This window comes from Dermacentor albipictus, chromosome 1, assembly GCF_038994185.2.
Source record: "Dermacentor albipictus isolate Rhodes 1998 colony chromosome 1, USDA_Dalb.pri_finalv2, whole genome shotgun sequence".
Lineage (NCBI taxonomy): Eukaryota > Metazoa > Arthropoda > Arachnida > Ixodida > Ixodidae > Dermacentor > Dermacentor albipictus.
In genome coordinates, this window is record NC_091821.1 from 21,540,840 (window position 1) to 21,565,882 (window position 25,043).

At 42.8% G+C, this 25,043-nt stretch overlaps 1 protein-coding gene across 1 annotated transcript; it reads left to right on the forward strand.

Annotated features, from left to right (window-relative positions):
* Positions 1-1,903: 1,903 nt before the first annotated feature.
* LOC139060359 (uncharacterized) lies at positions 1,904-19,938 on the forward strand. Its single transcript, XM_070539478.1, has 8 exons — positions 1,904-2,191; positions 2,267-2,305; positions 5,540-5,657; positions 6,912-6,958; positions 10,618-10,741; positions 16,093-16,323; positions 19,451-19,539; positions 19,639-19,938. Exons 1-8 carry the CDS (start codon positions 2,036-2,038, stop codon positions 19,786-19,788), a joined length of 954 nt encoding a protein of 317 aa, XP_070395579.1. The 5' UTR covers positions 1,904-2,035; the 3' UTR covers positions 19,789-19,938.
* Positions 19,939-25,043: the final 5,105 nt, after the last annotated feature.

Here is a 25,043-nt window from a genome sequence, read left to right on the forward strand (position 1 = left end):
GAACGCCTAGAACGAACACGGCGCTCTCTCACCCCTCTTTCCTCCCTCGCGCGCGCGAGATTAAGCCACCATCGTTGGCTAGCCGTGACACGCTTTCACTCGCACATACAGCATACGGAACGCTTTGACGAGGATATCGCACTTGGACTTTATAGCGAACATCACGGCGACGCCGACGTTGGAAATGCGCATGGGGTGTCCATATAATTGCTGTCGCAGTAAAACGCCTCTGTCCCGTGCATTGGGGGCATGTTAAGGATTCCCTGGTGGTCAGAATTAATCCGGAGTCCACCACTACGGCGTGCCTCACAATCAAATCGTGGTTTTACACTCTAAGAAAAGTTTACACCCTTTGGAGTGCCCCTTCTGCCACACAACGATAATCGTCATCTGCCTTGATGCGTTTCCTTTCTTTACCGCTGCGAGCCCGGTACTTTCCAGTGACGAACGGCATGCGCCTTATCAGCATGATAACATTCCCGACAGGAAAGTAGCGGGCGCGGCGTTTTCAAGAAAGGAAACGCATCAAGGCATATGACGATTATCGTTGTGTGGCAGAAGGGGCACCCGAAAGGGTGTAAACTTTTCTTAGAGTGGCAGCACTTATAACCTCCGAATCTAATTCAACGCCATATATTTAAGCAGAACGCCAGTATGATGTGACGGAGTGCGTTCGTGCAACCCTACACTCTTAAAAATGTTTGCATTCTTTGGGGCTTGTACCACAACAATAATCGTCATTTGCCTTGCTTGCGTTTTCTTCCTTGAAAACTCAGCGCTCACTACTTTTCTGTCGAGAATGCTGTGTTACGCTAATAACGCGCAAGCCGTTCGTGACTTGGAAGTACCGGGCCCGAAGCGTTAAAGAAAGGAAATGCGGGCAGGACAGATGACGATTATCTAACGTTGTGGGACAAGAAAAGCCTCAAAGAGTATAACATTCTTCAAGAGTGTACGGAATTAGTACCATTAAACTCCAACACAAATTACACCCTTTGCGTTGTATCTACCCACACAATGATAAATGTAATCTCTCTTGTACGCATTTCCTTTCTTTAACGCTGCGAGCCTGGTACTTCCCAGTAACGAACGGCATGCGCGTTATCACCATGACATATAGCGTTCCGGACAGGAAAGCACCGGGCGTGGCGTTTTCAAGAAAGGAAAGGCAAAGGCAGATGACGATTATCGTTGTGTGGCAGATATGCACCCCAAAGGGTGTACCTTTGTCTAAGAGTGTATAACAGCAGCATCCAACTTTCTTGCACGTTCCACATGCAGTCGTAACAATTTTTTTGACAGCGAACTCTGAGACAGTTTGCACCCTTTGAGGCTTACCTTGCCCCACAACGACACTCTAAACCAAAATCACACCCTTTGGGTCGCATCTTGCCACACAACAATAAACGTCATCTGTCTTGTCCGCATTTCCTTTCTTTAACGCTGCGAACCCGGTACTTCCCAGTAACGAACGGCATGCACGTTATCAGCACACTCTAAAAAAAGTTTGCACCCTTTGGGGTGTATACCACACAACGATAATCGTCATATGCCTTGATGTGTTTCCTTTCTTTAACGCTGGGAACCCGGTACTTTCCAGTAACGAACGGCATGCGCGTTAACATAGCATTCCCGACAGGAAAGTAGCGGGTCCGGTGTTTTGAAGAAAGGAAACGCATCAAGGCAGATGACGATTATCGTTGTGTGGAAGATATACACCCCAACAGACGCAAACTTTTTTTAGAGCGTAAGAGTGGATAATGGCGTGACATATCGAAGAGACTCGTAATAATTTGAATTATTCTTTACGTGTCAACTGATATGGCTTTGCTGCACTGATCGGTGTATACGCGTACATTTGCGTGCATTATTATCATAACAGACATCATCATCATCGTAATGCGCATCAGCGCCACTCGGTGCACTTGTTGCAGCTAGGGTTACAGCACGGGCTAGAGTTCCATTTCACGTTGAACAGCCTGCGTGGATCCGCTAACATCGTGCAGTTGACGCTCAATACGAAGGTTTTAACATAATGGAGCATCAGCGCAGTCAGTGTGGTGAACCCCCTGTTGATGAGATCAAACTAATACCCCTGAAGTGTTATGGCCGCGGCCATAAACTGGTTCCCTTGGATGAGCTGCCGTTATTCCAGTACCTCAAGCGACAGGCTGCATTACAAGGGGAAGCGGTGAGTTTCATGTGTTAGTTGAGCTCTCTGAACGTGCTCCTTGGTTTAAACTGTTATTGAACGTGTGTTTTACAGGCTGCCGGAGAACGAGGGAGCGCACCTCAGGAGCACCATGTAAGCCTACAATAGCTTTTGTAGCCGATCCTGTAATCTCGATGCGTACAATTATAACCGCATGCTGCATCGCTAAACGTCGAGACTTAAACGTTGTAATTTTTTGGAGCATGCGCTCATTTGCATTCGAAAGTGAGCTAGAGTAGCCCATGTTTTGTACGGTGCAACATTTTTTCCACGCTGCTCTTCACAGCTTTGTCGTAAAACGATGTGCTAGGCTAGGCCTAACCACTTGCGAGCATTGATCAACGTAAGCACCGCAAGCGCATAGAACTACTCGTCTGCCGGAAATGTCATGGCTTGACGACCGGTGTTCTCATGTTCCTGCATGCGTACAATATTTCTATTCCACTCTTTCCATCTTTTTACTGTTCGTGAATTGAACACTCGGATGCCGTTGTGCCGCCATTGCGCCGCCATCACGCATTGTTGTGTGGATCGGCCACCACTACGCCACGGATGTTAAAAAAAAAACGTGAAATAAACATTTAAAAGATCGACCACGTCTGCATAACCGCGATATGTTCGTGAAGGCTGGCAGTTTGCAACGCAATGTCTAAGTCGATTTTTAATGTTGCGTTCCCTGTTAATGGGAAAACTAATTGGGATAATAGGATATATAGCAGAATTATTTCATTATCAAGCTTGCTGGTTTTCATCCTGTGCTTATATCAATGTAATACATATATGTTTTCGTTTCTGGCTATAGGACTACCATATTTTGCACAGCAATGGTCACGATGCAAGATGGGCATTGTCAACCATTGTGACTTGCGAATATATGATTTGCATTAGGAAAAGGCTTCTTCTCGGCTAGTTGTAGATAATTTTACGCAAATCAAACGAATGCAATCTGTAACTATGTACAAAATAAAATCCAATATGCACTGTATAAGCTCCTGACAGTCAAGTTTGCCGGTGGGGGCTGACTGTACCACCTGTCACAGCGGAAGTGCAACTAAGGGCCTTAAGAACATATAGACACCCTGTGAGACAGGGTAGTTCATGGCTTTGAAACTGCCGATGGCACAGCATGGAATTGGCATGTTCAATAACAGAATGAATCTTCTTGAAACATGTGAGCCTACGCTTATGCCTTCCATTCCGTGTCATCGGTGATTTCACGTGTGCAGTTGTCGAATCACAGACGACTCTGTTTTTGATTGTATGTTGACATACTTAATGGCATCGCTGGACGTTTGTGTCATAATTTTGCCCTTCAGAAGAGGCTTGGTCAAGATGTCCTCATTGCCGTGTTGGGTCTAGAAAATTGTTCAAGAAATCAAGCTTGACATGCATACAACATCTTCTATAGGTTGTTGCTCTGGTCGATTTGATGCCTTGCTCGATTTCCTTGCCGATGCTTCATAGGCTACAACCCCCCTCTGCTCTCTCACTGGCGGTCGGAGCAGGTTTCTGTTACTTCAGCATCCGGTGAAGGTATGCGCCTGGTAGGTGCTGCTCACGTGGAGCAGTGATGACAGCTAACTGGAGCAATTCTCTCTGATTAGCAACTCAAGACGAGTTAATTCCAGTCAGATTTCTCAGTTACCTTTGGTTAGTGTGATGCCTCTTGCCGAGTTGCAATAGCACTGCAATGCATAATAGTAATAGTGCACCAGAAGTCTACTGTGAGGCGGCCCATATTAAAAAAATCCAGATTTAGGTCGCCTTTCGTGTGCCGCTGAATTTGTTTGCATTTTGTTTTCTTCAAAGCATGGTCGCAGTTACAGTGATTCAGCGTAAGACATTGACATTCCAATGGCTTGAATATAATGGGCACACTTCAACATTACCTCTGTGCATTAGCTCGAGAAGCGGTTAATCACTTTGAGCACGCTAAAGTAAGTGAAAAAGTGAGGGCTCACAAGAGCATCAAAGCAGTGCCACCAAAGAGCAAGCAACTCGAATAGTGAGCTGATTGTGCTCATAGACTCTGCTGAACCTGTGTCAAAGCATAATTTTATATAGGCCGTGGCAGCTTCCGAAGAAACACTTTGTGTGTTTCCATCGCTTGGAATGCTGCTACTCCAGCACAAAAATGCCAGCGGTTTTCACGGTGAGCACATGTCTAGCGGTGTGCATTTCTTAGGAGGAAGCGAAGAATTTTGCCATTGGCTTGAAGTTGCAAAGCAAAAGTTGCACCCTTTCTGTAGCAAGAGCGCACATGTAGTTTTGGTGCTAACACAACACTGGCGGACCGGATTCTCCATACCAGTGTTGCCAAAACTTGCCATGTAAGGTGCTGAGAGCTCCTGCTCCGACCCACCTCCTGGGCAGTGTCCGGAGCCTATAGGAAATCATAAGCTCGATCATACAGCATTATAAAGAACAACCATCTGTCGGTACATCTGCAGTAGTAGCCATGTAAAACTGAATATGTGCAAGCTTTTTTCACTGCGTACCACATTACGTGCATTTTGCTTGGCTAGTTGCAGAAGACATACCCACAGTTTTACAGTGCATAGGAAAAAGGGCTTAGCCATATTTCCTCGCAATGTATGATGCTTCGGTGGCACATATGAGAGTCAGCGTTGTGTGTAATACACTATGCAAAACTAATTGCTATGAGCGCACCAAGACAGGTATGGTTTTATTACTGCAATATGTCAGCTGTGTCCTGCTCTTAAAGTATGTAAACATTTTAGACAAAAGGGTCATGTTCTGTGAACATTCTTCTGGCTTTGTTAGACTTACCATTTGTCATACTGGTGGCTCATACCTGCAACGTTCTGCCCAATTAAGGCTTCACGTGAGCCATTGATGAAGTGAAAAAGGAACAGACCATGAAAAGAATCATTATGAGATGTGGTCCCCGACCTATCATTTGAGCAAGCTTTCTGAATAGTTTCAAGCAGTGGTTGCAGCTAAATGAGTAATGCCAAGCTTATATGGTGTGTCATGAGTGGTGTTCTGCGGCTCATGTATGTCAGCAGATCCTGCATGCATGTCTTATTTACATGGAAGTTGTGTCTTCTGGTGTACGAACCATTTTTAAGATTGTTGGCAATAATGACAGCAGTGTGCTATTTGTGACTCCATCTGCACCATGCATTCCATGACTTAAGGTGTTTAACTGGAAAAGTTTCATGTCTAATGAACGTTTAATTATACTGTGCATTGTAAACTTAGTATGTAAACTCATTACGGGAAATAGAGTTCAAAAACAGTGGTTTTTGAACTCTATTTCCCCTAATTATATCGTTTGATAATTGATTATTCATCTCTCGACAGCATTCACCTGATCAATTATCTGATGCGGAGCACAACAAGGATATTGGTAGTTCTGATGGCTCCCATGAGATGCCACTTGGTGCACCTGCTTTGAATGTTGGCTTGGAGCTAATGCAACGTAAGTTTTTCATTTCGTAGTGTAATGTAGCGCAACTTTTTTCATGTTAGGTAGAACTCAATTGTTGAACAGGCTGCCCTTTTCTCAAGTTCATTGCTTTATAGTGTCTCCTTCTTTAGATGCATTTGTTTCTGTCTTTGAGACTGATGGCAATGAAAATTTGCATGAAATGGGCAGAATATAATGTATTAGTCAAAGGCTGTGGTTCTGTTTCATTCTTTGCTTTCTTTTGCCTGAACTTGTGCTGCATAGATAGCTCAAGCTTCCTGTGATATTCATGGGTTTACAGAATAGTATGTTCATTCATAAAATTTGCCTTTGGTACTGCTTCACTCCCTTATGCTTTATCTTTGCCTGGAGTTCTACAGCATGGATAGCTTATGCTTCCCATGACATTCATGACGATGAGCAAAACGAGAACAAGGTGAAAGGAGGAGCCAACGTTTCGACAAGTAGACTTATCTTCAAGGCCTTGAAGAAAAGTCCACTTGTCGAAACATTAGCTCCCGCTTTCGGCTTGTTCTTGTTTTGCTCGTCTTGAATTTCCATCTCCCGCCTTCTCCGTGTTTTCCCATATGACATTCATGTGTTTGCAGAATAGTATTTATGTTCTGTCACAGTTGCTTTAGTTCTGCTTATCTCCTTTACGCTTTACTTTTTCTGGAGCTGCACTGTTTAGGTAGTTCGCGGTTTTCATCACATGCATGTATTCACATTTGCACAGAAATTTAAATCATTCTAATGCATGCTTACTTGGTGCGCTTTACTTTAAATGAGGTTTTGTCCTGTCAGTCACTTCACCAGAACAGTTTTAGGAAAGTGTGAAATTCCAAGATTCAAGGCATCACTTGCATCATAATTTTGCTGTGGTGTCATTTATAGTGCCCATTTCAATCAATCAACCTTTTATTTTAGGCAGGATCGACCCCAGAACCCTTTTGAGGGTTGCAGCAGTGGTCTAGCTGTTAACATATGGGACTGTCAAGGGACTACAAGACAAACAAAATGGATATTGATACTACTATATTATAATTTTTGAGCACAAATTGAGTTAACAAATATGTTTTAAAAGAACAAGCTTCATTAACACAGTTTTGCAAGGTGAATAGATGAAACTTAACAAGCTGCTTGATTTAAATAAGTATTGATTTCTAATGTCTGAGAGGCTTGTCGTATTTATGTTACAAACTCTGCAATGCTTGTGTAAGTTATAAGTGTTCGTGGTGCTCTGTTTAATACTGTTAATTTGAACAGCTGCCCAAGAAAGGAGTGAAGTCCTGTGTCAGCCATCAACCTCACAGGTTTTGCTAGTTTCTTCTTGTAGACAGGGAACTGTGTGGCCTATCCTATGAAGATGCATATGCATGCATGCCTATTTGCTTTATTTTGCTTGTTGAGTTCCTTGCATGGTTGCCTGCATGATGCCTGCACGCTTTGATTGAGGAAACATATAGATATATATTTACTTTGAGGCCGTGAAGCACATATATACACATGGTGTTTCAGAAAATGTTCTTGAAATTTCTTAAATATGGATATAATATGAGATAAATGATTTCCTCAGGATTGCTCTTGCCATAGAGGCACGCATTTTAATATAGTTTGAGGCAGTAACTAGACAAGTGATCGTGCAAATTAGAATTTCACCAAGAGAGCCCGATGAGTAATGCTAATTGCAAGACTTAAATCCTACCATCTGTGAAGTTAGCCATCTTCAATAATGCAAAATCTTGACACTGCTATTTTCTGCAGTCTGATGAATTCTAGCCAATTGTACCCGGAAAACCTAAAACCTATTAAAGATGAGTGATCCATGGCAGAGGATAAGGGATTTGTAAAGGAAGTCATTTGTAAAGCTGTGTTTGAAAGGAACATTTTTTTGTAGCCATATTAGCAAGGAAAGAAAAATGAGATCTTCTAAAGAGCTAAATAATGAGTGCCATTGTTTTCTGAAAGGTATGTGTATAAGGGAAACTAGGCTGCAGTTAATGAAGGATCAAATGTTATTGGACTTCTGCAGCGGGACGACCTTCCCCAACTTCCATTTATATATAAGGAAGCTATACATGAAATCATTGGCTAGTTGGTTATTCAGGAACTTGGTTAAGTCATGTTGGCGGGCTAGTTGGTTTGAATCCAGGATAGTGTGTAAGCATGACTGAACGAGGATGTAAAAAGAAACAGACAGCGCTGTCTCTGTGTGTCTGTTTCTTTCTACGTCCTCCTTCAGTCAAGCTTCTACACTCTATCATGGTTATTTAAAGTTATGTGGGAACAGCCTTAAGACACAGGCAAAGGTGAAGGCATAGGGATACTGTTACATCAGGGTTTTGGTTTCGAAACCGCAACTTTCCTCGCCCTCAGAGGGTGCTGACGTAGCGACGCCGAGCCTATTTATAAAGGTGCTGCACTTTCAGTGAACGGACTTTCTTCCTCGGTCCCCGTCCATGTCTTCATCTCCCTTCAGGCCACCGTCCGGGCGTACCCGGCGTGGCAATCATGGCGGCCACATCGACATAACAGATACGTGTCGTTTCTGGAAACGCGCAATCAGCGCAACGTGTCATTTTCCATGAGACTTCACCTGTGTCCGTGTCTTTAACGCTGTTCTCGCCTGAATATGCCAGAAAGCGCTAATTGCCTAGATATTTTTGCTTTGACACACTAATACTGTCAGATAGGCAAATTCGGTGTTACCTTGAGCTGGTGCACTTCATCATTAGTGCCATTTGGAGGCTATCACTTGGATAGCTTTAGTAATATGTCTAGTTTAGTAAGTGTGCAATATGGCTTCAATTGGAGCTATAGTTGTTACAGCATCGTATCGCAGACACACTAAAATAGACTCACCCGTGAGTGCGTCTGCCATTTGCTATGTCAAAGTATGTAGCATCAATAGCAGTGATTCAGAAATAATGCAGGTAAAACTATCCTTTATTGTGATAGCAATTATTCGGGTGAAACTGCGACTTTTTTTAGATTTCAAATATTATCAATGTTCCCATGCCACTTGGAATAAAAACCGCCAATACTTAACCACCCTCAGCACTTTCAAATGCACAGTGCTTTGCACGAGTGTCAGGTGCAATGCAGTCTTTTCTCAGCTTGTGATTATTGATCAAATTGTTGTTCAATTAATATTGCCTAAAATAATTAGATGTGCCTATGGATTTAATTTTGGACACTCAATTTCATATGACACTCCTGTCATGTTTAGCAGTGTGCTGTCAAAGTGACATTTGCTGCAGCTTTGCTGAATTCGCCTGTGTGACCTAGGTGCAACACAGTTTCCAGGTCAAAATGAACAGTGCATAGTCGTTCAGACCATATATGTTGATGGTTAGGCATATTTTTTATTTAGCCTAGGTGTTGTCCATGAATCTCTGCAACCATGTGGCATCCATGAAAAATGAGTAGACTGGTTGCAGTAAAGATTCCCTTATCCCCAGAAAAACTAATGTTCATGCAAACGTCTTGTCATATACAGCTTAATGCAAAAACACAGTTTAGAAAGTAATAATTGTCTGCCTGTATTCTTAGCATACTTGAAATGAAATTGACGTAACTTTTGTTTCAGAAGCTTTGTTGTTAGTGTACAATACCTCTGTAAGGTAGCTCCCACTTCTTGCTCTGACATATCTTGTTTTCTTTCAGCTTAAGCACTGTTCTTTTTATTAAGTGGGCTCACATAGCAAGTGCATTTTTATACCAAGATATGCAATTCCCTAGTAGCAGTGCCCTGCAGAATGGCAACAAATTCACTAGCACCTTTCTTATTTTGAACCTCTGAATCTTCTATTGCTGTCTTGTGCATTCCTAGTTAAACAAGATGAGGTTCCCAGAGTAGAGTGCCTCATAATTTTGATGCCATTAATTCTGGTGCATGCCTTCATGAAAACCATACTCTGGTGTCGCTCCAAAGTAGTAGTAACTGTCTGTCAAAATACATTTCTTCCTATGATTGAGTTTCCAATTTTCGCTTGATTGTTTTGGGGCTTACTTTACCTTTAAGGTAATTTCTATACTTTAAGGTCATTAGTTAAAAATGTAAGTAGTGAACATTTGTTAATTAGTCGATTATGCATTTCAATTTTTTGTGCAAGTAATGTCCACCTCTTCGAGTAGACCAGGTCATGGACTAGAACTGTGCTGTCTGCGACAGGCAATCTTCTTTTTTAAAGTGTTTGTTGGAACACCCAATATATGAGTCAAGAACTTTATTTATTATTCACTTTATCTCATTGAGTGTCAAAGTACTTTGACCTTATCGGCTACATTACAAGAATGGATTAGTTAATATAGGATCAAGGTCAAATGTCATTATTTTTAAAATTCTCAAAAGTGCAGTCCAGTTTTTGGAAATTTAAGGCTGGACTGCACTTTTGAAGTGGAGCTTGAAGGCATTCATTGAGCAAAGCATTTTGATATATATTGTCGAAAAGCTTACTGGCACCAGTTTTGAAAAAATTGTCCATTTAATTTTCTTAATTTCCTTAAAGAATGACAAAAAGGTGACAGTATGTGCACGTGGGCAAGCAACGTTTAGTGGAGGGCCTGTCTGCCTAAGTGTGCCTTGAAATACGGGGGCAATCTGTTTTGTGTCATAGTGCAAAAAAAAAAAGAAGGTTGCGAAATTGGGGGGAGGGGGAGGCTTTTCACTACAACTTGAATGGCAGAAAAGATAAATCTGCTGGTAGTCTCCGATTCCCACTTTACATAGACGTGCTTGAAGTGCTGATCGTTTTCAAATTGTTACTGCAACATTTGCGGTAAAGTGAGTAATTAAAAAGTTAATTTACCATATCCTGACCGTGGTTTTCCACATTCCAATGTCATTTGCTGTGAGCATGTGGTTGATATATTGTGCATGCTGTTTGAGCTGTTGTGCTTGCATGCCACTCCCCCTTTTTTACTTTATATGGTGCTTACTATGTTCACCCTCCTTGATCAAATGCTATAGCAGTCACCAGGGCCCCAATCTCTGCCCTTGGCTGACCGACACCGCTACATACCACACACGTCTGGTCCACCAACTTCCTGTGACCACCAAACGGACAGGCCCAGTCGTCATTCATCGGGGTCTGGTGAGCTTAATTGCTTGCCTTTTGTCGCTCTGCTTGCCTTTTGCCATTCTCAGTGAACTCATGAAATGCAAGAAAATTGACATTTTGTATCAATTTCAGTCAAACATTTAGAGGCATTAGCAGATTTAAAAAAAGGTTCGTTGTGAAATGTCCCTGGTGACCCATGTACATAAGACATAAATGTGCGGTGGTTGCTGCAGCACTATCATTTTCCCATTGTCATCTCTGTGCAACCTAAAGATATTTTTTAATGGTTTATGCAAATTAATGTACATATTGACTTCTATTTGTTGTTTGTTTTTATTTGATTGAGCATGCTGTATATTTTTGCATTTTTGCGATTTCACTTACCCATATATCGTGGTGGTGGTGGCACTGCTGAAGAACTGCATACATGTGAATGAATATGAACAGCAACTGCCCTTCTGTATCAACTTCTGCATGAACTACACTTTTCCTTTATTCAGCTTTTCTTTTTGTGTGTGTGTATGTGTATGTGCGTGTGTGTGTGTGTGTGTGTGTGTGTGTGTAGTCTTCAGGTCATTGCAGTCTGTCATGGAGTTACATCTTGTGCAGATAACTATTCACTCTAAGTCTACTGACAATTACATTTATATCCTTACAATGTGAACATAAGACCAGAATAGCATTCGAACTCGCTCACAGCTTCAGTGATACTGGCAGTACATGTATCTCCAGCTAGCACACTTCTCAGGTTTTTTTACCAATATCAATAGCATGAAGCTATCATTCACAAAAATTGTGCCACAAACTCCAATAAAAAAAATTGCTCGAAGCAATTGGAAATTCCCAATTCTTTTTTGGGACACCCATTGGACAAATAGACAGGACCAATTGCACTGTGTGGTTGTTTAAACACAACTGTACCCAATTGGTCTCTGAATTGGACTCGTTGAGATTAACATGAAAAACAAAGGAAAGGGGGGAAAAACAGATGGGCCCTCAGCTTAACCTGACACCAACATTCTCAAAGCTCCTTTCAAGAACCATACTCATGCATGAACACACCATGGCAGTTCTCTTCATTGACATAACCAGAATTCACCACTTCGTTATACCAGGGATAGATGTCAGGGGCTATATATGCAAGTGATATTTGGTTGAATAAGTTGTGCCAGTGGTTCATGAGACATCGGTAAAATTTCGAGAGATTTTTACCTAGATAGAAAGCTAAATGCTAAACTCCATTGATCACACCAAAGTACAAAGATCTTCTGTTTGAAAACTAACATGAATAATTATCCTATTATTAACTATTTTGTTGTGTCACGAGGTTACTCGTGACTTCCAATTGGGACCACTTTGCATACCAAGCTCTAGCAATGTCCAAATGGAGCCAACTGAACGTCTCATGATGCCCAATTTGAACTGGACTTAGCATGAAGCCCAATAGGAACTTGTCCCTTCCATGATGTCCAATTGGAACGAGCTGGGTCTCATTAGAAAATCCAACTGAAATAGTTTGTTTCTTCTCTCTCTCTTTTATTTTTTATTTTTGACTGGGACGTCATGCACTACTGAATTGCTGTTGCATGTACTACACCTTTCTCTGAAATATAAGAGTGGTGTGACCACCTTGATTATGTTCTAAAACCACACCTCCACATGAATTGCTTGCTTTGGGGATGTTGTGCTCCTTTGCTTAATACCCAAGGTGTGGCTCGATCTCAGTTCTGCCTCTCTGATGGTACTGTGAAGGCCTTTCTGGGTTTGCATGTCTGCATAATGCCATACAAAGGCAGAACTGCCGCCTTGTCGCCTTCATGTGCACCTCGTCAACTTGCATCTGTGAACTTCCATTCCCACATATACATACATTCTCACACATACCCTCGTGCTTAGATTTTTGCTCTCTTATTCTTTTTCATTATCCAATACACGGACATAAGCACCTCTATATGCATAAAATTCAAAAAATTGCGTGGAAATGGTGTAGCTGATGAATGTTGTGTGGGCCACTTAATCTAACCCACTGTAGTGCAGGAAAATGTAGGATAATGCAGTAAAACTTTGAGTGGAAGGAATTTTTTTGTTTTGGAAAAGGTGGCCAGGTAGACAATATGGTGTGGCCTGAGCTCGTGCCAAATCTTGTGAGAAAATGTTCCAAAAGCCAGGGGAACTCATGCTTCAAAGTGTTGTTTTCACTGGCTTTACTCAACAACAAAGTATAACAAAAACATAGACGTTTCGCCACCTATGCGGGTGGCATCGTCAGTACACAATGGCAACAAATGAGGAATACATCCTATTTATCTATGAAACTGCCGTAAACATCCGGCAGGGGGCCACGGTTAGAGTTACATGAAGATTGATTACGACGGATGAACCATGATTCTACGAACTTTCTTGGGCCCCATCGGTGTTCCCGTGCTAGTGTGGTTACATTGTTAAAATCGAACATGTGTCCCTTTGATAAACAATGATCAACCAATTCTGTCTTGGCACGTGTAGCATGGGTGGCTTTCGTAGCATCTCTTAGATGTTCCTTGATACGGGTGCGACGTCGCCGCCCTGTCTCGCCAATGTAGCTGGCATCACAGTCCGAGCAGTTGACCTTGTAGATGACACCACTTTGTTCGTCCGGAGGTGTGCGGTCCTTTGGCTTCGGGAACACGTTTGCCAACGTGTACGAGGGTTTAAACACAGTTCGAACACCTAAAGGCCGTAAAGCCCTGCGCACTGCTTCTGATACACCGCGGACATACGGAATGCACACAAAGGAAGCTGGCCTTTCAACCTTGCTCTCACGAGGTTTTTGCATGCGGCGCTGCGTATCATTGACAAAGTGCTCAGGGTAACTCCGTTTATGCAAAAGAGTGGCCACATTCGTTAATTCTTGCTCCCTCAAAGTTTGCGTTGACGAGAGCGAATCGCAACGATATACGGCTGTCTCCACCGAACCTCCTTCGCTCCGTTGTACCAGCACGTCTAGAAAGGCTAGGCTGCCACTATTCTCCGTCTCACATGTAAATTGAATGGCATGATGGACGGCATTAAGCGCCTCATGCATGGCACGCAGGTTTTTCTTTTTGACAATCACAAAGGTGTCATCTACATAGCGGCAGTACATTTTGACAGGGACGGGTAAGGACGTCATCACAGCCGTTTCCACGTGTTGCATTAACAGATCAGCCACGATTACAGAAACCGGACTACCCATCGGGACGCCTTCTATCTGGTGATATATGGTACCGGCAAACGAGAAATATGTTTGCTTCAAGCAGAACCTAAGCAGAATCATGATGTCGTCAACAGTCAGGGAAGTACGGCTTTCTAACGTACAGTCCTCCTGCAGGCGTTTCTCAATAATATCCGTAGCCAATGCTATCGGCACATTCGTGAACAAGGACACTACATCGTAGGATACCATAACATCGTCGTCCCGAAGCTGCTGCTGGCGTACCGCGGTAACAAACTCTTTAGAATTCTTGACTGTGAACGTGCTCCCTTCCGCAAGCGGCTTTAAAATTTCAACCAGAAGCTTAGACAAGTTGTATGTCGGCGACCCAACAAAAGAAACAATAGGGCGTAGGGGGCAGCCGTCGTTGTGAACTTTTGGCAACCCGTAGGCTCTCGGCGTTGCTCCGTCAGACGAAAAGAGTCGACGGTACAGCGTCTGGTCGACCCTTCCTTTCGTTTTTAAGCTGCGCAAATAGTCGACCAACCGCCTTTCGCAAGTGGAAGTGGGGTCGTGCTGTAACTTCTGAAAGTGCAGAGGATCGTCCAAAAGCAGTTGCATTTTTCTATCGTAGTCCTTGCGGTTCATTATTACAATACCTCCGCCCTTATCAGCTTCGAGGACCACGACCAATGCGTCAGACTTCGTCATGAAGTGCTGCGCGCTCCTTAGTGGTTAAATTAAACTCAGGCGTCTGGGCATTTGCCAAAATGTTCACAATGCGGCTACGAGCAAGGCATACAGCTGCAGTATCTTTCATGTGACGGAAACATTCTTCCGTTTCTACTATAATATCGCGTTTCGGAATAAACCGCGGTGCGATAGCAAAGTTCATCCCTTTTGACAAAACACTCACTTGGTCTTGCGACAGCCGTTTTTCAGAAAGGTTGTGAACACTTGTGGCCTCAAACTTTCCTTGCGGTAGACTGGGGATCAGGGTAGTCAATTTCTTGTTGTGGGCATGCGTGTACTTTTCCCTTTCGAGGAGTTCTGCCTTCGCTCTTGCTACCAGGACCTCACTGAAGTCAGCAACGTGCAGTTTTGCACGTTGCTGACATTGCTTTGAGTTTGAGTTTTGCCCGCATAGGTGGCGAAACGTCTGTTTTTGTTATACTTTGTTGTTGAGTAAAGCCAGTGAAAACAACACTTTGAAGCCAAATCTTGTGCACCATTTAACAAAGTTCTCAGTAACATTTAGAACTGGTGCAGCAGTCAGTCACTGTGTCTGTGATCAATTCATCTCTTAGTGTCACTTACCGTCTCTTACCGTCACTCTTACCGTCACTCTTACCGTATCTCTTACCGTCACTTTGGAAAGACTGCACTTTATCATAGAATTTAGTTTATTTGCTTGTCTTGTTGCAGCTAAGGAATCTTTGAAGTGTGGACGAAAAGTCTCAATTGTGCAGACAATTTTTATCAGAAACTGCCAAAGACAAGTCCGTCTCTTCCATTGAGTACTTGGAATAAGGTGGGAGGGAAAGATGCTGTGTACTCATGGAAGGATTGGAAGGAGGCCAGGCTTATCTCATGTTGAATGCAAATGAGCACAAATTGAAGAAAAATGAAAGGAACAGTTTTGCTGTGGATATCAGTATGCAGAGGTGCAAATAAATAAATGAGAGGTGCAAGGCCCACACATTGTTTTTTTTTTTTTTTTTAGCCTCGCGCCTTACATCAAGCTGTATTGATAATGAAATAGATTGATCATATGCTGCTTTTGATGACACGATCGGGTTAGCCACAGCAAGCTGACTGGCACATGTGTCACTTGTTTGTAATGAAATAAACTACCAGCCTGCTGTTTCAATTACGTAACCTGCAAGTTTCCTCACCACGGCACTGGACTTGGAGTGCATTTGAAACAGGTAGTGTCAAAAGATGCCATTAGTGATGATGATCTATCTGTACCAACTTACCCAATTTTCTGTTGGCTTAAGTAGTACATCTTTAATTAGTGATTGTTGTTGCACTCGAGGAGTTGAGCCTTCATACAAGTTGACATCTGCTTATTAAACCGAAATAAGCAATATGCAAGATTGTCAATACCCTGTTAAGTTATGATGTGCGTCTTCTACACAAGAGCAAGGTTTATACAGAGTAGATACCATCGTACAAGTGCTGCATCCAAAGACAGGATTTGACTACGCAGATTGTCATGGAGGTGCGCGAAGAAAAATGCCGGCAACATCTCCTACTAGAGGACAAGACGTGTCTCGGTCTGCAAGGAAGGCACAGCCTCCTGCCAAAAAGGCTGCCCTTGACCATCCTAAGGACCACAGCTCATGGGCAGAGTTCTTCCCCAAAGGTGTTACTCGTGACCCCATTGATGACTCGGAGGGTGATCTGAGCATCTGCAGAGATGCTGAAGCACAGCACTGTGGTGAGAATTAATCAGTTAAGGAGATTTATGGGGTAAGGGGATTAAGGATTTATGGGGTTAAGGAGAATTATGGGGTATTTATGGGTATCTTATTTTATAGTAGAGCTTTTTTTTTTCTTTTGCAAACCCTCCCAGACATACCTGACATATTGGCTGCTGGATGCTGCTCTCTTGCCAAATAGGTCATACTTAAAAAATTGAATTACATACCCGCATGGTGGGATCGAACCTCAAACCCCCCTCCCCATCCCCGGTCCAATGCTTCTATTAGGCCATAATCACATGCATACTTTTATCATAGCGGTGCCAACTTCCTCTTTCAGATGATGACCGTGTGTGTCATTGTGTAGCATGAGAATGTAAGAGCACATACGTGCATGCTAGTTTTCTTTATGGCAGACTCGGGAATGAAATAGGCAAATTTATAGCATTAATCACTAAGATAGGCATAATAGGAAGAAAAACAGAACGCCAACCTAAATGGCGTTGTCTAAAATTTCTTCAAGGTTTTGACTTCCACACGAAAGCCTTGTTCGCTATATGCCTATGAAGCCTTTTAAGCCCTTACTTCCCGACCAGATGAGATTTCGTGAAACTTGATTTCATTCAAGTACGACAGGCATATGGCCAAATAAAAAACTGTGAACAAGGCTTCCATGTGGAAGCTGAAATGTTCAAGAATTTTTAGACAACTCCATCCTGGTCGGCGTTCTGTTTTTTTCCCTGTTATGGTACCCAGAGTAGAGATCTCTGGAAACTTCGTAAATGTCTGATCGTTACTCCACAACCAGACATTTTGTCAAGCTCTTGACTTCACGTCAGGAAAGCTTCGCTTCACATGGAAGATGTGGGTTGGATATGGATAATCTTATGTTTCTTTTTTTAATTTTTCTCCAGCTTCCTGCTTATAATTTTTTTGATAAAGAAACTGCTATTTTGGTCACCTGCTTACTATTTCAAATGAAAGCTAGTTGTCGCATACTGCAACACATTTGAAGAGGAGAAATCTAACTTCTATTTACAATTCCTCGTGTTGTCATGCACTTTAAAAAGGATGAGTAAGACACAACTATAATGTATTGTGCAAATACGCCGACGTTCCCGCCTGCCTTGGAGGATAAGGTGACAGTCTGCAACGAGGATGAAGCAAAATGGCATGGTGAGAATTGACCAATTAAGGAGTTAAGAGTTAAAAGTTCGAACTTTTTCTTTTCTTTTTTCATATTTTCTGTAACTTTCTGCATGTAAAAATGTGGGGGCCCGGAAAAGCTGCTTTTTTGTCATCTGCTTACCATTTCACATGAGTGCTATTTGCTAGTGTAGCTCATTTGCAGACGAAAAACAACTATTATTCACAGTTCCTTGTGATATCACTTCAAAACAGATGTGCAAGAGACAAGAATGCGTTGTGCAGATACATTGATGCTCCTGCTTGTCACACAATTACTTTGTAGCCCTGCAAGTTTTCAGTTATTTATTTATTTGAAATTGATGACCCTGTACTTGTTTACAGTATGCTGGGTATGTATACAGGGTCTCCCACATAACTTGAGCCATGCTTTAAAAATATGCAATTGCTCATGGCTAGACCAAAGCAAGGTAATGTTGTTTGTCGTTGCTTGAAGATACCCAAATTAATTTTCGCATTCTGCTTAACTAGACAATTAGTATGAACTAATTGACTCCTTAATTATTATAATTACATGAAAATTGAACGGAAAGGAAAGAGAGTGAACATGAAGGGAACATGAACGAAAAGGGAGTGGTAAATTAAGATGCACATTAAAAAAAGGTCATATGGTCATGTTTGTGTTATGAATTAATGCACTAGATTACGAAAAAGAAGCAGAGGGAAATGGCACGCTTAGAAGACCAATAAACATACAGTGCGATGCAACTTGAGAAATAATATTGAAATATCCAAGAATTTAGAAGACAAAAAAAAGATTGAATCGTCGGGACGGTACATCACAGTCGACTTGTCCACAATGAAATTATTTTTCAACAGTTTTGATAGTGTCCACGCAACAGTGGTTGCTTCTGTACTGTCAAATGCTCATATGCTGCGGCCTAAAGCTCAAGGCATGCACACAGACACATGGTGCGATAACGCACTCGCAGCGAAGCAAAACATTGTGCGTGGACATGCGTGCAGACACGCAGTCAGTAGCTGCGAACCATGCGATTGCAGCATTGAGGCTTCATTCTGTTATGCCCCATTTGGTTATACAGACAGCCTACTATAGGAACATATTTAGTAGTTTACTCACAGAGTTTCCCTACCTATCACGCAAGAAACCAGTTCGGGAAACTCCATCGCGGCGACTGCGCGTAGTGGCATTCACTGTACGCATTCGTTAAAAAGATAGCGTCTGTAAGCGATTCTGTGCTTTAAGTCGCCCAAGATGATTATATAGACAGTCTGAAACTTCCCTCACATTTAGAGTACCTACGTGAATGTCCAGGAGGGCTGCCATGCGGTGCCTCTATTGAGCGCCATAAGCGAAACTTATGAGGAGTGCACCGCGTGATCCCTCATACTACGCAAGGGAGGCGCTTCCGACAGATGGCAACTCCGTAACTCCTCGCCCCCAATATCTCTGTAATATTTTGTAGGGCTATGTTGAAACTGGTATGTGCAGTGTTTGCTTTGTGTGTTGCCCACTTTAGCCTTCAATACTGCTGTTTCAGTTCACACTGATTTACCAGCCCCTACTGTAGAATCATTGTGCCTTGTGAAACATACATATTACTTCTTGCATTAAAAATCAGTTGCCCTCAACATAAGCAAACTATATCATCTAAATAAGCACCACAGGGACGTCTGTCAACAGACATCTGGTGTGTGTTGACACCACATATAGCCATGGAAACACACGAGGGTTGGACGCTGCCGCATGTTGCCGTGCGCGGCTCAGCTGTGTCTGGGGAAAAGGGGACCCTGGAGTTTAAGCCAATGCCGGGTGTTCGGATCTTTAAGCCCCCCCCTTTCCCTCCGCCCCTGTCAGGCCTCAGCTTCACGTACTGTATCTTTAAAGAATTTGAGTGTCAAGTCTTGAAACCTACTCCGTATAAAAACAAACCAAGCCATGGCCTCGCTGTGCCATGGGTAATTTCGCTCATGCAGAGTCGGACAGTCCATCTACAGGGGGGAAACCTGCAGCAGCGGTCAAGGACGAGCCCATGGAGACGGAAGAATCCGAAGAACCGAAGAAGGTAGGCCACAGCTAATCGGTTGGTAGAGAGTACTCTTTCTGCCCCTACCTAAGCTGTGCCTTTCAACACGTTGAAGCTTCTGTGATGACTATTGTGCAGGATGAGGTAGAGTCCGAAGACTACAAGATGGCTCGGGACCCCGTCTTCCTCGTGCACCCGCAGAGTGAGGCTGCCTGCATCGCACTTGGAGAGCTCATCCAGGGAGATACGGCCAAGAAGGATAAGGGTGCCCAAGACGAGGGCAACTGAAGCAAGGATAAGCAATAGCCTTGCTTGACTTGACCATGGGTTTTTGCAGCCAACATTTTTTTTTTTTACCATTAGCGGTTTAAGGGAACACGCACTAAAATAAAGGCTGCTTCCCATTGCATGTGGGATGGGCTGTTGTCATCCTACAAATGTCTATTTGTCATTGTGTGTGTCAGTTTCTACCAACTTTTCTTTTTCATGTTAGAGTAGTATAACTGAATGTTCATTTAAAACTTCTTGTGCAATTTTTTTTTATTGCGCCTGCTTCTTGTGCACACAAGCAAAAATGTAGTATATAACCTTAGGTTGAAAATTTGTGCATACAAACCAAGTATGTGTTTAGCAAACTCTTCTACAGTACCCGCTCTGTCTCAAGAGACCAGGGAAATTGGTTCCATTTATCAGCAGTTCCATTTACTGAGCGATAAAGCTCACTACAATTGTATGAATACAAAATCAACCGATCATGAGGATGGTGTTCCGTTTATGCGATTTCCGTTTATTGAGATTCCGCTGTATTAGGCAATAAGGTGCTAACTTGGGCCGTACATTTGTCTGAAAAACATGGACGTGGCAAGTCAGCGCCACCGGCTCGATTGAAGGGTGCTTTGCAACTCGTAGTGATTGTGATGTTGCCACTCGGTGTTCCTCACTTGGTTAAATGATGGTCTCTACATACAAATTAAGCTTGTTTGATGGGAATGCGTAATGAACATTCATCACTGTTTACCCACTAATTGACATGAAAGATGCGTAGGTGCTGCGGTGCAGCATATCAAGTGAACGGTCTTGGGAGTCGCACGGTATGTCGCTCTGCACTCCGCCCAAGGTTTTGCCGTGTTCAATTGTGTCGCGGGCATTTATGAAGTACGTTTGTCAAATAACCTTGGTGGATGTTATGGATGACGATGGCGTTCTTGCCGATAGGTATAAATGTCAGCACTTTCCCTTTATTTTCTGATGGCAATTCAATGTAACGATGAATGAAGCCTTGGGGGCTTCGGCTAGCGTTGTTTCCCGTTTTTACAGTAATAATTTCTGCTGGTATAGTAAGTTCCAGAGTAAGCAGTTTTTTCTCTCTGAGAAACAAAGTCCCCCTCGCATTATTCGTCGTAGCATTATAAATGCGCGAATGCAGTATTTACTATCTATTATAGTACACATTGTCCAGCTTGTTTTCACCCTGCAGTGCTGCAATCTATGTGGTTAACATATATCCTGAACAACTTTATAGTCATATGCTGAAGGCAGTGTTAGTAGTCTAGTAATGTTCTGAAGACAGTGCTTGCATCAAGAACATCACTGTGGACGTTCTTCTATACATCATATGTGCTTAGAAAAATTGATGCCACACATCCAACCCGTCTACAACTTCTTGTAACACACATGACAACTGAAAACATCAATCAGAAATGGTACACATAGGAACAGCAGAAACGATTTCCAATTCACACCTGAACTTTTGCAATGCATAATGCTTCACTATACAAGCTAAGTTGGTAGCTCAGGTTCTGCGTTCATGAATTTTTAAATATTAATATCTTGAAAGCAGTGTTCATGCGTTTTCTTTGAAAATTGCTCGTTCAGAATTCTTAGTAACGCAGTGCTCCCAAAAACACAAAATTCTCCAATATTCCTGTAAAAGGGCCCACACGTTCTTTGTGTTCAAGCCCACCTTTTACAACATAACTTCTTAATGGGCTAGTTGGTGGAAGATATTGAACAAGAAACCTACGAAACAAAAACGTGTATGCAGAAGAAGTGGTCAGAATGAGCACTGAACTTGCAACTCTTCCCTTGTAAATCCAGTGCTCGTCCAGTCCACACGTGTTCTCCTACGAACGCGTTTGTCTCGCTGGTTTTCCCCATTAAAAGCACAGTCGCTGCATGGAACATACACAGGCCAAACCAGGGTATGTCGTACAAGCACACAGCACATGTCCTCGAGCACAACCTGAGACCGCTGCAAGCTAGCAGCGAAATCCCATCCTCTCGGTAACATGTAGCCCATGAATGAATTACATAAAAACCGCATGAGTGACATGCCAAGGAGTAGTTATAGGACGTAAGTGTAAATTTAATATTGATATGCGCGTATCTTACGAGCACCTTCCCAACCTTTGCCAACTGGAGAAAGCATACACACGACATAGGACAGTCCTGAGCAGACAACGCAAGCTTATGTCGCAAGTGAAATGTTACACCCGGCTTTTTTTTATGCGATTGGTGCATCTATGACCTTAGGAGGTCTTGCACTGCCCTCGGAAAGCATGCCACAATCAAACACTGTTGCAACACGATACATTGGTTCCACACTGTTCAAACACTGTTGCAACACGAAGATTTGGTTCCAATTACGTGAAACAAGTGGTACATACACAAAATCTTGCAGCCTGCGCACGTGTAGTTGGCTACCTGGATCAAGACACAGCAAAAGAAATCAAGCGAAAAACAAGAAGCTCTCAAACGCATGGTTCTTTCGTGCCTTCTCATCCTCCGATGTATTTTATCTTTTGCCACACTGGGAAAACCCACCTCTGCGTATGGCTCAAAAACAGCTCTCTGACAGCTCAATGTAAGGTGTAACACATGTTACCAAATCTTATAATTTCTGCTGCTTACCTTAATCTCTTGTTTGTGCACCACTCCTGTGTATGACATTGCACTGTTCAACCGACAACTCGCAACCGCAGTTCCTGCAATGAGAGCTTGGATGGCCGGCTGCGACATTGCGCACATTATTTAAGCTCTCCCGAAGTCGAGCATTCAAACATCGACCGGTCTGGCCCACGTAATTCCTACCACATGATAACCCGAGCAAAATTAATAAACATGTATGGCCCGGTAACATGGCAAGAAGCACCTTCTGTGTCTTGTTTCACAGCTGCCAAACAGCATCCCGACGGCTGGTTTTGCACAAACTAGACGCACTGAAACCAACTATGCCTGGATGCACGTGGTTGGCTGTAACACGTGCATGTTTCTTTAGTACCAATACACATCTGTTATTTCGGTGTTAAGATAAAATCAACATTATACATGAATTCAGAAAACCACACTTTAATGTTCAATAACACAGCACGCATAGCCTTAAGTATTTCTCTGGTGCTGAAGAGAGATAAAACAATATTTAGTGAAAAGACTGTAGAAAAGCAGTTCCTGATTAATCCTCTAAGGTTAAAACTACACATTTTGCCATTACCTTTTATGGCTGCGCATAAGAAAGTTTGACATCATTATCAGCTTATTTTATGTCCACTGCAGGACGAAAGCCTCTCCCTACGATCTCCAATTACCCCTGTCCTGCGCCAACTGATTCCAACTAGCGCTGCGAATTTCCTAATTTCATCGCCCCAGCTAGTCTTCTGCCATCCTCGACTACGCTTACCTTCTCTTGGCACCCATTCTGCCGGTTATCTATCCTAAGTATTACATATCCTGCCCAGTTCCATTTTTATCTCTTAATGTCAATTAGGATATCGGTGGTCCCTGTTTGCTCTCTGATCCACACCACTCTCCTTCTGCCTCTTAATGTTACGCCTAGCATTCCTTGTTCCATTTCTTTTTGAGCGGTCCTCATCATGTTTTTGAGCTGCTTTGTCAGGCTCCAAGTTTCTGCCCCATATGTTAGCACCGGTAGAATGCATTGGTTGTACAACTTTCTTTTCAATGATAGTGGGACGGGCTTCCAGTCAGGAGCTGGCAATGTCTGCCATATGCACTCTAACCCATTTTTATGCTGTGAAATTCCTTCTCATGATCAGGGTTCTCTGTGATTAATTGACCTAGGTGAACAAACTCGTTCTCAGACTCTAAATAGAGGCCGACTGGCGATCCTGAACTCTTCTTCTCTTGCCTGGCTGAACAGGACAATGTCATCTGCAAACCGAAGGTCGCCAAGATATTTGCTGGTAATTGTCACTCCTAAGCCTTCCCAGTTTAATAGCTTGAGTACTTTTTCTAAGCATGCAATGAATAGCAGCGGGGAGATTGTCTCCTTGCCTGACGCCGTTATAGGTGTATTTCTACTTGTGGATAATCAAGGTAGCTTTGGAATCTTTGTAGATAGTTTCCATGATATTTACGTATGCCTCCTGTACACCTTGATTATGAATACCTCTATGACTGCTGGTCTCTCTACTGAATCAAATACCTTTTCATTATCTATGAAAGCCATATAGAGAGGTTGATTGTACTCTGCAGATTTCTGGATTACCTGAATGATGACATGGATGTGATCCATTGTAGAGTATCCCTTCCAGAAGCCAGCCTGTACGTGTGGTTGACTGAAGTGCTGCCTTTATTCTATGGGAAGTTATCTTGGTGAATATTTTATACAATACAGCACTATGAATTTGTACCACATAGGCGATCAGTGTTCCTGTACGGCTTTCAGAAAGGTCCATATAAGGCTGTGAAGTATTGCATGGTGACATCCATTTTTCGTACTTTAGCATACAGGACAGTAAATGTGTTTCAATTCATCAAAGCATTTTGGTGAACATCGGCGCAGCGTAATGCTTTGCCAGTGTTGCTGGAGAGCTGTCGCAATGATTTACGGCTTATAAAGTGCTCAGCGATGTTCAGTTTTATTACTTTTACATACAAACAGTTGAACTCAAATATTTCCATTCCCGCACAAATCTCCTGAATTGTGCAGTATGCTCAACAACACTAATGAGCAATTCATTGGCACAATGTAATGGTCTGCCATTAAAGTCATCCGAGAAGAAACCACTTCCAAATGCATCCCCCTGCAGCTATCAGAATTTAATATGCTACCGTCGCAACAAAACTCCACAGACTCACCACGGACACGGCTTCTTCGCCACACCAGCCACGTCATCACACATTCTGTTGAGTTCGTGCTGCTAGCTTAGGATGAACGGAGCAAACAGCGTTCTTCCCCGTAGTATCTAGGTGAAGACAAATCTCAAGGACCGGAAGTTTCCACATTTCTCTCTCGAAACCATTGCTCCTTGCGCATGCACAGAAAGAGTGGTTAAATCCAATTTTGATGTGGTCGTACTGCGCTTGGCTCGTGGCGACGCGTACAGAGATATGCCGAGATTGTAGTGCCATGTTTTACACTGTAATGTCGTTGCGTATGAAGGACCTAATAAAGAAATTGCAAAGATTGGAAGTGTCCAACTCAAGAGATGAACGAGATAGAATTCATGGAACTGTCAAAGCTGTTCAACTAGGAGAAAGTAAGGGATATTCAAAATTATAATGTGAGAAAGACTGAGGATCGA

Bases quoted from the DNA above. Each gene is read 5' to 3' on its own strand.
- LOC139060359 (XM_070539478.1), top strand. From the start codon at position 2,036: ATGGAGCATCAGCGCAGTCAGTGTGGTGAACCCCCTGTTGATGAGATC. The intron at 10,742-16,092 runs GTGAGCTTAATT...TTGACTACGCAG, and splicing joins TCGTCATTCATCGGGGTCTG to ATTGTCATGGAGGTGCGCGA. The intron at 16,324-19,450 runs GTGAGAATTAAT...TCGCTCATGCAG, and splicing joins TGCTGAAGCACAGCACTGTG to AGTCGGACAGTCCATCTACA.